General features: G+C 45.4%; 2 protein-coding genes across 2 annotated transcripts in view; one reads left to right on the top strand and one right to left on the bottom strand.

The window, feature by feature from the left end:
* WRNIP1 (WRN helicase interacting protein 1) overlaps positions 1–14834 on the bottom strand; it is a 42592-nt gene extending 27758 nt beyond the window's left edge. Inside the window, exon 1 of the mRNA XM_081873069.1 lies at positions 13998–14834. Coding sequence (XP_081729195.1) covers positions 13998–14639 — 642 coding nt within the window. The 5' untranslated portion in view covers positions 14640–14834. The remainder of the gene's footprint in view (positions 1–13997) is intronic.
* The window catches only part of MYLK4 (myosin light chain kinase family member 4), a 98016-nt gene that overhangs the window by 4522 nt on the left and 77585 nt on the right, over positions 1–15909 (top strand). The window contains exon 2 of the mRNA XM_081873039.1: positions 15519–15714. Coding sequence (XP_081729165.1) covers positions 15519–15714 — 196 coding nt within the window. The remainder of the gene's footprint in view (positions 1–15518; positions 15715–15909) is intronic.

Genomic DNA, 15909 nt, shown 5'->3' with positions numbered 1-15909 from the left:
CATTCAGTGCATGTTCCCCCCACACCAAGGAATTTTGAGCACTATGGTTTGTTAAGAGCTGCTGGGAACTGTAATGCTGTGGGTGCCCAGAATCTTTGATGGAGGAAAATATGCTTTAAAGGTATCATGTGTACCTGGCCTCACCTAATATAATACAGGCATTCCCAACCTGCGGCTCTCCAGATGCTTTGGCCTACAACTCCCATGATCCCTAGCTAACAGGACCAGTGGTCAGGGAAGATGGGAATTGTAGTCCAAAACATCTGGAGGGCTAAAGGTTGGGGATGCCTGATATAAGATGATCTCAGTAAACCAACCCGGGGTGGGAAATAAGAAAACAAACTAGAGAAACCTAAGGATGCAACTATTCAGGACAAATATTATCTGGATATCCTGGAAGTGAGAAAAAGATGGCCACCATAGAGAAAAAGAACCAAGAGTGGAAGCACCCGCAAACTCACGTTCTCGTCCATCAGCCAAACATTTCCTCGTCTATTCAAGGAACCACAGCAAGATAAGCCCGAGTAAGACTATGAGGGGACATTCCTGAACAGAGCAGGAAGGATTTGCAGAGGGACAGGTGTGGCGAACCAACCGTCTGGATAGCAAACGCTTTAGATGTTTTCAGGGAAGCAGCAAGAGAGTCTTTAGGAATGCGAGTAGGAGGCAGCAGGCTTTCTCGATTTCAGAGTTTCAGCTCAGCTTAGTTCCTCCTCCCCATCCTGCCGCAATCAGATACCGCTGTCAGGATTCAGTATCCACAGAAAGTCGAAAGATAGAAAGACTATATAACCTGACCTGATCAATACGGGCTCGTCTGGTTAATACAGACTCATATCCCAGTTGAGTCACGGACAAACCGAGTAGTTTAGCTGTGAAGTTATTCTCTCTCAGACTGAGGGCTGTAGCAACCAAGCGTTGCTCAGAGTAGACCCACTGGACTTAATAGCCTAAGTTGTTGTTGTTTAGTCATGACCGACTCTTCATGACCCCATGGACCAGAGCACGCCAGGCACTTCTGTCTTCCACTGCCTCCCGCAGTTTAGTCAAACTCAAGCTGGTAGCTTCGAGAACACTGTCCAACCATCTCGTCCTCTGTCGTCCCCTTCTCCTTGTGCCCTCCATCTTTCCCAACATCAGGGTCTTTTCCAGGAAGTCTTCTCTTCTCATGAGGTGGCCAAAGTATTGGAGCCTCAGCTTCAGGATCTGTCCTTCTAGTGAGCACTCAGGGCTGATTTCCTTCAGAATGGAGAGGTTTGATCTTCTTGCAGTCCATGGGACTCTCAAGAGTCTCCTCCAGCACCATAATTCAAAAGCAATTCAAAAGCATAATTCAAAAGCAATGGCCTAAGTTAGTCACGTTCATTAATTTCAGTGGGTCTGCTCTGGAGTAGGACCTGCACTGGATTCCACCCTTAGCCCCCAATATGTTTAAGTGTTCCTCTTCAACCAGGCCTTTGTGGGGAGGGTTATTGTTCTGCTGCTTTGCTTTACTTATTTACTTGTTTTTATCCTGTATTTTATTCTGCGAACCGCCCTGAGATCTTATAATGAAAGGTGGTATATAAATCTAATAAATAAACAAAGCAAAGAACCAAAAACGGCTGCAAGCTTCCATCAATTCAATTGGTGCACTAATCAAGAAATAACAGTGATTAATCGGTGCAGCCGAGATGTAAGAGTTCAGCACGATGCAAATCACCCAAAGGCAACAGACAATCAAATGAGTTTGAATTCATTAACTAAAGGATTAATATATCTGTGTCAGATTAAACCAATTGTTTTGATGGGGGGAGCATGTTTCCTTCAGTTTTAGAAGTTGCATGTGCATCAGGGATAGTGAACCTGTGGCTCTTTTACCTGTTGCTGAACGGTGGCTATATTCATGCCACACATTTAAAGAACAATGCTACCACTTCAAACACTCATGGCTCCCAGGAATTATGGGACCTGCTACAATTCCCAGGGCTCCCTGTGAATAGAGATTGACCATTGACCACTCTGAGAATAGTTAATTCTGTGAGGGGGCATGAGATTGCTTTGAAGCATGGGATGAATGTGGCCCGCAACTCCTACCATCCCCAAGCATTGGCCATTGCTAACTGGGACTCATGAGAATTGGAGTCCCAACAACTTCCGGGGGTGGGGGGGGCACATCCCCATCCCTGAATCTTACGAGAGACATTCCCCCCCCCCCCCCGCATAAGAGTGATGGGGACTTGCTTCTAAGACAGCACCTGATAACTCCGAGATACTGACTAGAGCCACAGCTGCTTAGCTTCAGCAAGGTGATGGCCTCGTGGACCTTCAAATCCCGCCCTGGGAGGGCTTTCAACATACCATATTCCCCCCAATATACGCCTCATATATTTTTTTCCCCAAATTCTGACCGTGAAAAGTTAAAGTGTGATTCGTGACCTTACAAAAAATTGCTTTTACGGTATCGTTGCTGAAACAAACATATGGTAAAATGAAACAAAACAAAAAAAAAGATTTTTTGCTGATTTGCGAGCTTGAGACTTTTGTGCAATTTATTCTAATGTCATTCATCGCTTTCACTGTATTTTACAGTGAAGTGCTGATTTTTTAATTTGCATTTACGGTGCTACGAACAGGTGTTTAACCCTCTTGCGGGTCCTCTCTACCTGTGGAATTTTAAGGGAGCAACTTATATTCGTGTATTGTCTTTTTTTCTTTCCCCGCGGCTTATTTGCGGGTGCAGCTTATATTCGGGCTAATACGGTACATTCGCACTTATGTTACAAATAACCAACTTTTTCTCAGAGAAAGGAGTTGCCTGCTTTATCAGGGAAGCCACGTTAGACAATTAAGAAAAGCTTTTCAATAGACTCATCTAAGCAATCAGCTCATTCAGGAGTTCCAAAATATATATGTATGGATAAGGCTTTTCAAAACTGAACTTTTCTTGGCTGGATGTTAATTCTATTCAGATTGCCGGGAAGAGCAAAAACGCTGTACATACTTTAAAAAACAGCAGCAACTGGGCAGCAGCCCCCTCTGCCCCCACTTTCTTCTCCAATAGCTGCTCTGGGCCAAAAGATCTGCTGCAGCTGGTGAGGGCAGGCGGTGACAAGCCTAAATGCTGCCCGAAAAGATATCCCGAAGATCAGAACTACTTCAGCAGGTGCTCCGAATTAGATCCTCTACTGGAGAGCGCTTCAGAGCCAGAGCTTTATGTCCTGGGGACTAACAGTGAGAACAGGGCACTTCTGTTTTTTCCATCAATGGCAGCACATACAGCCCCAACCTCTCTCTCACTCTCTCTCCTGTTTCTTGGTCTCCTTAACCTTTTAGGCAGCCGAAGGTAGAAAGATTGTCGTTGGATATAAGCCCGTACAAGCTCAGTCCAAGTATGTATGAGGAGCCTGTAGTCCTCTGGGTGTTGATAAGTTACACTGGCGCTGTGGTCTAAACCACTGAGCCTCTTGGGCTTGCTGATCAGAAGGTCAGCGGTTCGAATCCAGCGACAGAGTGAGCTCCCGTTGCTCTGCCCCAGCTCCTGCCAACCTAGCAGTTCGAAAGCACACCAGTGCAAGTAGATAAATAGGTACCGCTGTGGCGGGGAGGTAAATGGTGTTTCAGTGCGCTCTGGTTTCCGTCACGGTGTTCCCTTGCGCCAGAAACGGTTTAGTCATGTTGGCCACATGACCTGAAAAACTGTCTGTGGACAAACGCCAGCTCCCTTGGCCTGAACGCAAGATGAGTGTTGCAACCCCATAGTCACCTTTGATTGGACTTAGCTGCCCAGGGGTCCTTTACTTCTTTTACCTTTAGGTTACACTACAATTCCCATCAAACATTCCTGCTGAATCCTGACCATAATAGCTGGGGCTGATGGTGGTCCAACCACTTTTAGACTTTTCTATGTTATCCTCTTCCATTTTCAGAAACTGGAGATTACCAAGCTGTTGCTGATTCAGGAAAGCATATGTTTTGAAGGTTATTTATTGTGGGGCAGAATATTCTGCATTAATCTATCCCCAAGCTGTAGATGATCTTAGTGCATATTTGCTCATATGCATATTGCACTGCATTCAGTAGAACATACTCTTAAGATATCTGTGTATACAGTTGCAGCCTTAATTACAAGCAACAGGTGTTAAGACATAAGAATACTGGATTCTATAAAAAAAACCAGGATACATAAATAGAACATAAATGGAAAGGATTTTTTTTAAAAACAGTATGATATACAACAGCTAACATTCTCACTTCTAACACGGTCCCTCCTAGAAAATAAAGAAGGCTGTTTCTTCTTTCCCCCTTTTCGTCAAACTTACACACAGCTATGCACTACTTGTTCTGTGGGATCCATTCTCTCCTACTCTTTCCTTTCAAGAGATATAAATAAAAATAATCCAAGTCAGAGAGGAGTTATGCATTAAATCTAAACTTCTGTAATTTGCAACTACATTTTACATTGCTTAATTTTCATTAAAAATTCTTAACCACCTTTCCTGTAAAGGTTTGAGACTGTGCAAGGAGAAAGCAAACAAAAGCTTACTTCTGAGTAATCAATGTGTGATTTAAAATCTGCACATGAATTTACTTAAATCTGATTGTACCCTGAAGCCATGATGATAACACAATCTCCTGAAACAAAACATAAAGATGGCACATGTTTCATTTGAAAATACAAAACACAGTAGTAAGTCCCCTTCAACTCTCTCGTACTCTCTGGAATTAGAGGGTTCTCTGGAAGCCCCAGAGCATAAATTTAATCCTTTATTTTCATATAATATATATCCAATATTAATTAGTCCTAAAACACATGATTGCACTGCGCACTAGATAGCGGGTCCTAAAGACTAAGAAGATCAGCATCACAATTGCCGTTTCCTATTTAAATGTGTGCATCACCTGGTCCTCAACATTTATTGCTGGTAACTTGACCGCCCACCCAGAAGGCAATTGATGACCCGCCATTGGGTCTTCATGGAATTCATATCCCCCTCCCTGTGCAATTGCAATGGTGGTGTGGCCAACAGCTGCTTCATGCTGTTATCTTTCCCTGGCAAAGACCCTCAGGGCTTAGGACGGGGGAACTACAGAAGTCTGCTGCCAGCTGGGAAGAAGGCAGGGGTCTGAACAGCCAAGGAAACCACGCTGCATTTATTTCACAGCCCCATTGCCAACATTCCCAGGAGACCAGCTGTGAAAGGCAGTTCTGTAGGGTGGAGACCACAAACCCATGGACCACCATGTCAAACTAAGAGCGCCGGGCATTACACGTGAAACTTTCCATCTCTTCCCAGCTCCGTTTGTGGAACGCTCTCCCCAGGGAGGTTCAGCTGGCGCCTTCATTATACACCTTTAGGTGCCAGGAAAAACGTTTCTCTTTAACCAGGCCTTTGGTTGACTGACACCCAAAGCCCTTTTAAAATGTGTTGGGGAGAGGGGGTTATTGGGCTTATTTTTTATTTTTATTGTGTTATTTAATGTTTATATGTTGTAATTTTATCATGTGAACTGCCCTGAGACCTGTGGATATAGGGCAGTATACAAATTTAATAAATTATAAATATGTAAGCAGGAGGTCCTCATCAAGGCCAGTGGCAATGAAGAAAATTAGGAGAGCTGTTGTGACAATATATACTTCCATTTCCTAACTTCTCAAGGAGCATTGGATATTTACCATGTTCCTACCCCACCATTTCCCCAAGGAGCTCAAGGCTTGCTAAACGTAATTCTTTCCTCTGACCCTCCATTTTATCCTCACAATAATCCTGTGAGACAGGCTAGGCTGAGAGATTGTGACTTAGCCAAGGTCACACGGCAAGCTTTGTGTCTGAATGTGATTTGAATCTGGGTCCTAATCTAACACCCTAAACCACACTATACCACACTGACCCACGTTATCACAGTAAATTGTGGTTTTTGGGGGTTTTTTTAGGGGGAGCAGATATAGTTGGGGGTTTTTTGATGTAGAACTCATACTCTCAACTGAAAATGGTGTATACAAGTCAAGTATGCAAAATGAGATTTAACATATACAGTGGTCCCTCTGGTTACATACGCTTCAGGTTACATACGCTTCAGGTTACAGACTCCGCTAAACCAGAAATAGTGCCTTGGGTTAAGAACTTTGCTTCAGGATGAGAACAGAAATCGTGCTCTGGCGGTGCAGCAGCAGCAGGAGGCCCCCATTAGCTAAAGTGGTGCTTCAAGTTAAGAACAATTTCAGGTTAAGAACAGACCTCCAGAACGAATTAAGTACTTAACCCGAGGTACCACTGTACACAGCAAAAGGGAGCTACCTACAGAAATTCAGGGCATCTTTGTGTTTGGCCATATCACCTACTAAACACTGCATGCAGTGATGGGCCCACCATTTGGAAATTTGGAAACTGTGGAAATTAGCCCTGAAGGGTGCAAAAAGAAATCCCTGATTTGGCAGAGATTTTACCAGGGAAATTCCTGCTTCCTAACAAACAGCCGAGATAGCTTTGCTAGAGTAATCCATTAAACGGTAACCAACCCCTGTCAGGTCAGTCAGATTCGATTACCCTCAAGTCTTCTTGCCTCAATAAACAAGGTAGAGATAACAGGTGCAGGGTGGAGTTTCATAATTTATTGACAATTTCACACAACATCCGTCCTAGTCTTGTTAATGCAGGGACCGAGCCGCTCAAGTCTAAATCTACTTCCACCCAAAAAAAGTCTTGTTGCGACAACGAATCTCAGCCACATGTGAAACCCCTTAAGCAACTGGTATGGATGAACAGGGACTTAGACAAGAGACAGCCAAGCCCCCATTTCCCCAAATGGCCTTGCTGCCAAGCCCTTTTGACAAAAATGATGCTTGGCCACATCTATCTTTATCTTCTGGGACTGGCAACTACAGATCACACCTCTCTGTAAGGGAAAGGAGGGTTAGCATGTTGTTGTTGTTTAGTCATTTAGTTGTGTCCGACTTTTCGTGACCCCATGGACCAGAGCACGCCAGGCACTCCTGTCTTCCACCACCTCCCACAGTTTGGTCAAACTCATGCTTTGACGACACTGTCCAAACATCTCGTCCTCTGTCGTCCCCTTCTCCTTGTGCCCTCCATCTTTCCCAACATCAGGGTCTTTCCCAGGGAGTCTTCTCTTCTCATGAGGTGGCCAAAGTATTGGAGCTTCAGCTTCAGGATCTGTCCTTCCAGTAAGCACTCAGGGCTGATTTCCTTAAGAATGGATAGGTTTGATCTTCTTGCAGTCCATGGGACTCTCAAGAGTCTCCTCCAGCACCACAATTCAAAAGCATCAATTCTTCGGCAATCAGCCTTCTTTATGGTCCAGCTCTCACTTCCATACATCACTACTGGGAAAACCATAGCTTTAACTATACGTGCCTTTGTTGGCAAGGTGATGTCTCTGCTTTTTAAGATGTCATTGCTTTTCTCCCAAGAAAGGGTTGGCATAGAGGTTTGCAATTGCTACTCCTGATGGCTGGCTTTTATGCTTTTCATTTGCATTGTCCTATTCAAGGGTCATGTACCACTCTCAGCACTCGTCACCCAAACATACAACTGAGGATTAATACAAAACTTGAACCCCCATTCTCCAAAGAGAGGTGGCATTTGTTCCTCAGTGACAAAATGCTTCTCACTTGTTGAAACAAACACCCTTCAAGTGGCCATAGGTTCACAAAAACCATTGGTTTCTTTTGGCCGCTGAAAGCTTATTGTCCCTTCTCAGTGACTATTCCAAGACTTTCGAACTCCCTTCCTAGAGAAATTAGACTGGCTGCCTGGCAGGTAAATATCTATTTGCTCCAACAGGCTTTTGGGAACTGACTGATTTTACTGAAAGGGCTGGTGCCGTGCTGTTTTTGTTGCGATTATCTATGTTTTTAATAGATTACAGATATATTTAACTCTATCAATGTTTAATTGGTTCCTCCCCCCTATGTTTTTAACTGTTCTTGTTTTTATCTGTAAGCCACCTTGAGTCCTTGTCAGGGAAAAAGTGAGAATAACTAAACTAAGAATAAGAATAAGAATGTCCCCGGTATAAAAGGAAACTTCTTGGCAGAATTAGACTGAATTGTATAATTCATTGTATAAATATAAGTTTGTAGGGAAGTTAACAGAAACTATATATGAAATATGTAACTGTGCGGTATAAGATAATCAACAGATAAAGTACAGCGAGACTAATTGGAAGTCATTTTTAATTTCTTGTTTTATAAATTTTACAATCATTCACATCATTGGGACTACAAATGATGTTAGTTATAAGAATTGTGTTGTTTCATATATTGCTATTGTCTGTTTGTCAATTTATAGTTTGTTTATTTGATTGTATGTCTGTTTGTTGGTTTTTTTGCTTTCCTGGCATAAAAGTATCTATTTTATAACAATAAAGATACATCACACAAAAAAAGTATAAGAATTCCCCAAAATACTTCTTTATGTTTGGAGTGGGTTTGAACTCTGACCTGCCACCAAAGTGTGACAGGAAATCACATGTCCATGCATTTTAATGCAGGCATGCCTTTAGGTTGTTATTCAGTCCTATTTTTTAAACAATAGTATTCCTGGAAATTGTACACAGGGAATCATTTGATTAGCGTTGTTTTCAAACTTTCCTTTCTGAATTGTAACGTGGACATCTTACGTAACCTTTGCAAGAGTTGCTAAGAAATAAGCACCTTTTCCCCACCCATGCTATCAAGACAAGGTGGATCATAACCAATTATACTGTTTTGGTATTCTAGAATTCATCCCTACTGTGAATTTTCCCACAATCTGTGAAAATTGTCAGTGACTATAGTCAGTTAATATACACTGGCAAGCTGTGTCTCTAAAGAAGCAAAGTATCTCCTTTATGGTCGCACAGATAAGAAGACGTAAATAGGCTGACTTTCCACTGTTATACAGTGGTACCTCAGTTTATGAACTTAATTTGTTCCGGAGGTCCATTCTTAAACCAAAGCCGTTCTTAAACCCAGGCGCCCTTTCGCTAATGAGGCCTCCCGCCGCCGGTGCCCTTCCACTGTTCGGCTTCCATTCACAGACTGAGGTAAAGTTCACTAACCGGAACACTACTTCTGGTTTTGCGAAGTTCTTATACCAAATAGTTCATAAACAGGGCCATAGCTGTCAACGTTTCCCTTTTTTAAAGGGAAATTCCCTTATTCCGAATAGGATTCCTCGCAAGAAAAGGGAAAAGTTGACAGCTATGAACAGGGCTGTTCTTAAACCGAGGTACCACTGTATTGCAAACGGCAAAGATGATCATAGTGGATGGAGACAGGAGCCTCACTTTGTTTATACTGACAGCCCTGTATGCCTGGCACCAGCAATTGTAGTGGAAACCAATTCAATTTAATACAAGGAATGCCAATAAGACTCGTGTGTCTATGGTAGAAAGCCACAACCTGGGAAGGAAGAAAAAGAGGCTGATAAACAGCATGGAGAAGAAACGATTCAGAAATCAATCAAGCTGTCAGAGAAGTGAACACTTCAATATGTTCCAAACTAAAATACCCCATTTGTACCTCTGGCCTAAACTACAAATACTTTTGCCCTGTCATGATGAAGTCTGAACTAAAAGCTAAAAGACAAAAATAAGCCCTGTGAAACTTAATACAGATTGCCAAGACAGCATGTTGCTTTGAAGTTAACACATTCCCATCGTCTATTAACTCCATTAACGTAGTATAAGATTGCACATGGAAGACCGAGAACAGCTGGTTTGCAGCCTTCAGAGTCAATTTATTAAGTAATAACATGTCAGACATCCCCTTACATAACCCTTTTGCACGGGTGTTAAAACATAAACAAAAAAAGTACAAAAACAAGGCTATACCAAACCTTTGGTTTGGCCAGTTCTGAGGTTCATTTGCAACAGCAAAGCTATTCTGTGCTTGGGTTACAGCCGTGGATGTTTCCCTGCTGTATCCCTAGACTAAAATTGGGTGCTTCATGGCAGACACGCAAAAATCTGAATCTTGCACATTAGAGGGTCATAAATCATAGCACAGCTTACTCAGGTTGCAAGCTTGTGTTTAAGCAGCTGGACCAGCCGAGACGAAACAGGGAAAACTTTTTAAAAGTTAATTTGTAGCCCGATAGAACAAATTGATGCTCCTGGTTCATGCTATTTGTCTGTGGGCATATGCAGGATGCCTAGGGACACCTAGCGGGTGGCACTGTGGGTTAAACCACAGAGCCAGGACTTGCCGATCAGAAGGCTGGCGGTTCGAATCACCGCAACGGGGTGATCTCCCATTGCTCGTTCCCTGCTCCTGCCAACCTAGCAGTTTGAAAGCACGTCAAAGTGCAAGTAGATAAACAGGTACCGCTCCAGCAGGAAGATAAACGGCATTTCCGTGCATTGCTCTGGTTCGCCAGAAGTGGCATAGTCATGCTTGCCACATGACCTGGAAGCTGTACGCCGGCTCCCTTGGCCAATAAAGCGAGATGAGCGCCACAACCCCAGAGTCGGTCACGATTGGACCTAATGGTCAGGGGTCCCTTTACCTTTACCTTGTATGCAGGATGCTACAATTAAATGTTCGGGGATAATTTATCACCACTTCCAATAGGCACAGATTTGATGGTCACTTCAAGCGTATTGTTCCCTTTCGACCTGCACGGCTGACACTTAGCCTGAGCTTTTTAGTCTCTTCCTGGAGCAACTTGGAGAATCTTGGAAGACACATGTCCCATGTGCTGTAGCATCAAGGTGTACAGTGGTACCTTGGTTTAAGAACAGCTTAGTTTATGAACAACTTGGATTAAGAACACTGCAAACCCAGAAGTAGGTGTTTTGGTTTGTTAACTTTGCCTTGGAAGCAGAACATGTTCCGCTTCCTGTTGAGTGTGTTCCAGTTGTAAATTGAGTCCCCCGTTGCTATGGGAAAGCATGCCTTGGTTTGAGAACGCTTTGGTTTAAGAATGGACTTCCGGAACGGATTAAGTTCGTAAACTGAGGTACCACTGTATATAACTTTTCCTCACTTAAATGCTTTATTCCTCATTTGTTCCGTTATAGGGTTGCCATATTTCAAGAAGTACAAATCCAGACATAGTTGCTCCAAAAAGTTGCTGAGCTTTTTTTTTAAAAAAAACCAATCGTCCAAATTTGTGATCGACAACAGCGGGGTGGCGAGAGGGCTTCCAAAATCACCGTCTAGGAGGCAACAAGGAAGCGGCCGCTGAACAGAGAACGGACGAAATCCCAGACATTTACTATTAAATTAAAATTTTCCCCAGGGTGCCAATTTAGCCCCCCCCCTGACATTACCGGAATTTTCCGGTATATATGGCAACCCTGTGTGTTATCGTTGAGAGCAAACTACGAAAGCTTTTCCTGTGCTTGGTACCATTGAAATAACAGATGAATTCAGGCAGAGTCAGGGGAGGGAATCAAAGGAACGGGTACAAGTGAGTATAGGATGGAGAAAAGGAAACCAAATTTCTAACCTACATTTATGTAAGTTGCTGCCCACCGCGCCCCCACAGAGGGGCGGAGGGGTGGGGGGAGGGGCGGAGGGGTGGGGGGAGGGGCGGAGGAAGAGGTAACAACATGCCAAAAAAACAGTAGCATTATGACATATTAAACCACACTCATCATTTAACCCACGATCTCACAAGGTTTCTGTGGAAAAGGGCCCGTCTTGATCAAGTTTTGATGGGCTTTTAAACAGAAAACAAAGCTGAGGAGCTGGAAAAGAATATTGTGGGAACGGGGGGGGGGGGGAGGTATCAAGCAACTCAGAGTGCAACCTATCAGAAAAATATTGGATTTTTTTAGTTTTCGGTATCCCATCCTGTTTTTCTTTGACTGCAGTGTGCATACACGTCTACCTTTGCCCATTTGCTCACAAGTCTAATTGCTGCTCTACAAACTTCAGTTATTAACCTTTTTTTTTTCCAAAAAGAAAAAGAGGGGGAAACGTTTCAGTTCAAAGAAGACCGAGAAAGAATAATTCAAACATTTATTTTATTTCAATATTTCCAGGATGCTTCTCAGAATTACCCAAATTGCTGGAGCAGGGTGGGAAAATTGGATGCAACTTTAGGACTTGGCAAATATGGCAAAGAGATGGCAGACTTTCTCAGTGAAGAGATGCTACTTTTAAACTCATGAGTACACGCTGTATCTCTTTGGTTTTAGGTTCACCAGTTACACAAGAAGGGGGAATGGTATGTGCTGCAGAAGGGGAATGGTATGTGCTTCCTTTTGTTTCAGGGATGGAAGGCAGTGAGGCCCACTCACAGCAGTGCTGAATCCTAGATTTTACTTTTTTTTTTTTAAGGGATAGTCCTCAATTCTGCCCTTGAAAAGACCACAAAAATGCGAAACAGAAATGAGCTACTCTCAATGTTATCGCTCCCTCAGTATGCCAGGGGTCCTTTTTTTTGCGATGAGATTTATTACAGTGGTACCTCGGTTTACATATGCTTCAGGTTACATACGCTTCAGGTTAAAGACTCCGCCAACCCAGAAATAGTACCTCGGGTTAAGAACTTTGCTTCAGGATGAATGAGAACAGAAATCGGGCTCCGGCGACACAGCAGCAGCAGGAGGCCCCATTAGCTAAAGTGGTGCTTCAGGTTAAGAACAGTTTCAGGTTAAGTACAGACCTCTGGAACGAATTAAGTACTTAACCTGAGGAACCACTGTATTAATATGCAGGTTGGGAGTGTGTGTGTGTGTGTGTGTGTGTGTGTGTGTGAACCACGTACTCCTTGGAGGAAAAGGTGGGCTATAAATGCAAAAAACAAAAAAAACAAAACCAAGCTCTACTACTTAAGGAAGCTGGAGGGGCAAGCCAGATGGAGATGTCAGTCACCAACCTGGCAACCAGAGATCTCCCTGGGGTCGCAATTGGACCCATGCCAGTTGCAAAACGCACCTGGCGCCTGGCTAATTTCGAACACTGGACTGTGCCCTATGGAGTGTGTCAGGAGGGGGGGGGGATAGAAAGTAAGAAGGAGTCCTCTGCACAACACATCTGGCTGTAAAACCTATAAAGCCTTGGACGGCTCAGGACCACCTCTTTCTATATGAATCTACCCAGACCCTGGGATCATCTTCTGAGGCCTTCCTTCATGTGTCTCCTCCTTGAGAGGTCCGGAGCATGGCTCCCATCTGTGGAATGCTTTCCCCAGGGAAGGTCGCCTGGTGCCTTCATTATACACGTTTAGGCAGGCAAAATGTTCTTTTTTAACCAAGCCGTTGGTTGATCTGATTTACATCCTATGCCCTTTTAAAATGTGTGGGGTTTTTTGTTGTTGGAGGGAGGCTACTGGTTTGTTGTTTATTTTTATTATGTATTTTGTGGTTTTCTATTTTGATTTTATTCTGTGAACTGCCCTGAGACCGCCGGGGAATAGGGCGGTATATAAATTAAATAAATAAATAAGCTGGTGGTTCGATCCCCACCCAGGAAGGGCTGGATTCCTGCACTGCAGGGCAGCGGCGTAGCATGGGTTGTCAGCACCCGGGGCAAGGCAAGTAATTTGCGCCCCCTAACCCGGGGCAAGGCAAGTAATTTGCGCCCCTAACCCCTAACCTGCCGCCGCTGCCAGCTTCTTCTTGCTGCTCCCTGGGCTGGGGTATTTACGGTAAGGTAGCCACGGCAGCGGCGGCGGGTCCGTGTCAGGTGATCTGAGGCGACGCCACTTGCCCGGAGGAGGAGGGCAGAGAGGCGAGGAAAATGCAACATGGCCCAGCAGCTGCAGTAGCAGCGGCGGCGGCGGGGCTGCCTGGCGCGCCCTCCGCGGCGAGCGCTGAGAGCCGCTGCCTGCCGGACGCCTTCAGCCCGGACGCGCGCACAGCTCGTCGATTCCGGGAGACATGGGGCTCTGCTACAGCCTGCGCCTGAGGCTCTTCGGCGACGGAGTCGGCGAGCGTCCCCCCCCCCCAGATGTTGCGCCCGGTGCGGCCGGCCCCCCCTGCACCCCCCACGCTAAGCCACTGCTGCAGGGGACTGGAGGAGATGACTAGACGACCCCTGGGGATCCTTTGCAACTACTCACCTTGCCACAACCCGGCGGCCCCCAGAGGATGAACGAGGGGATTTCGTGCACTTCCAGCAGGGAGCGCAGGAGCGTCCGTTCGCCCAGCGCCTGATCCTGCCCCACGTAGTCTTCCAGGAGGCTGGGCCGCAGCTTATCCGCCAGGGGCTTCCCTTCCAGCTTTCGGGCCAGGCTTTCCCAGCCCAGCTCGGAGCCACGCGCACCTGAGCCCCGATGATCCTCCCCGTCCGGCTGTTTCTCTCCCGTTTGCGCCCGGGATGGAGATGGAGACGGGGCGGCAGCAGCAGCAGAGGCGCTCCGAGGTGTCCCGGAGCTCCTGGCCTTGTGGAAAAGGGAGAAGAGCGGGGCTGAATCGGGTCTACCCATCCCCGCGCGCTCTTCCCCGCTGCTTCTCTCCGGGGAGTTGGAGAGGCGCATTTTCTTCCGGCAAGACGCGCCCATCCCCGCGTCCTTTGGGCCGCTGCTGCTGCTGCTGCCGTCGATGCCGCTTCGCTCCGCATCCTCTGGGACTTCGCTGCCTCCCGCTTCGCTTTGCTGCTGCAAACATCTGTCCAGATGTGAGTTGATGGAGCTGGCGGGGAGCTCCCGCAGGCAAACGGGGCAGCTCACGAAAAGCCCTTCCTCCACGTCCTCTCCTTCCATTTCCAGGGCCAAGGAAAGAGAGGGGAATCCCACGGAATTGAGGCTGGCTCCTTGGCTTCTCCCCCTTGCCTCTTGGAAAGGCACCTGCTTTAGGGATCCTCTCCAAGGAGACAGAGATCCAAAACAGTCAAAACGAAACCAGAAGTTGAGCTATAGGAACTTGCCCGGGCAGGAAGAGGAGAAATGTCAACACCTCCTTTCCCACAAGCCCAGCGGGCTGTCGGGAATCGTAGTTCTTTAAGCGGGAGGAGCGTAAAGGTCCTGCCATAGCTGTCAACTTTTCCCTTTTTTAAAGGGGAATTCCCTTATTCCGAATAGGATTCCTCGCAAGAAAAGGGAAAAGTTGACAGCTATGGGTCCTGCCGGGCTCGACTGAAGTTGGATCGGAGCTTGAGAGGCGGACGGAAAATGCCATAATCGCTAACATTTGTTGTGCATAATGTGCACAGCCTTTTATACAAATTAGACATACCTTTTACACATTACTCGCCTCAGTACAGGGGCACTCAGTGGGCAGGTTTTTCAGTCCTGTCCCATGGATACCTGCTTCCAAGAAGATAGAACTGCACATTAACCCCCTCCCCCCGAAATTTGGGGAGTCCTCTGTTCAGGGATTTGGCGGTTGTGAAAGCTTTTGTACACTAAGCATCATCCTCGTGATTATTAGGGATCAGGTCCTAAGGAATCTCCATAGTCAAAGACTATAAATTAAAGTTCAGTTGTGCATGCTTTTGAAACACTGTTTTGTGGCAATCGATTGAAGATTTGCTCAATAGGCACATGCAGGTCTGGCTGCTATGTTGTTCTAAATAAATGGCTTTGCTGGATGCTAAGTTTGCCGCCATGTAAACACATTCTGTTTGTTTCCTTTTATTGCAGACAACAGACAGGAGATATCGGGGGCCACTCCTATTCGGTACTTTACGGAACCATGATGGAGAAACATGTAGTAGCTTACCATTCGAAATTCTATAAGATCAACCGGATGGATGAAATGAACACGCGGTATTACAACAGCCGGGAGGACACCATGGCGTTCTTCCAAAAATTGGAGGCAGTCAAAAGCGAAGAAGAGGTATGTGAAGATTACAAATGTGTGTGTGTGTGTGTGTGTGTGTGCGTGCACACACACACACACACACACACACAGAATCATCCATTCACACACAGAATGAAGTAAACACTTGTGTGCGTATAAAAGGTTACAAACTATTGGGCTGCTTTCTGTGGCATCAGATGGTTGTTGAACAGAGAAGAATGTTCGTGAACA

The sequence above is a fragment of the Podarcis erhardii genome, assembly GCF_964252035.2.
Source record: "Podarcis erhardii genome assembly, chromosome: 8".
In the NCBI taxonomy this organism is placed as follows: Eukaryota; Metazoa; Chordata; class Lepidosauria; order Squamata; family Lacertidae; genus Podarcis; species Podarcis erhardii.
Note: the sequence above shows the minus strand (reverse complement) of the source record. Positions and strands in the feature narration are given on the sequence as shown.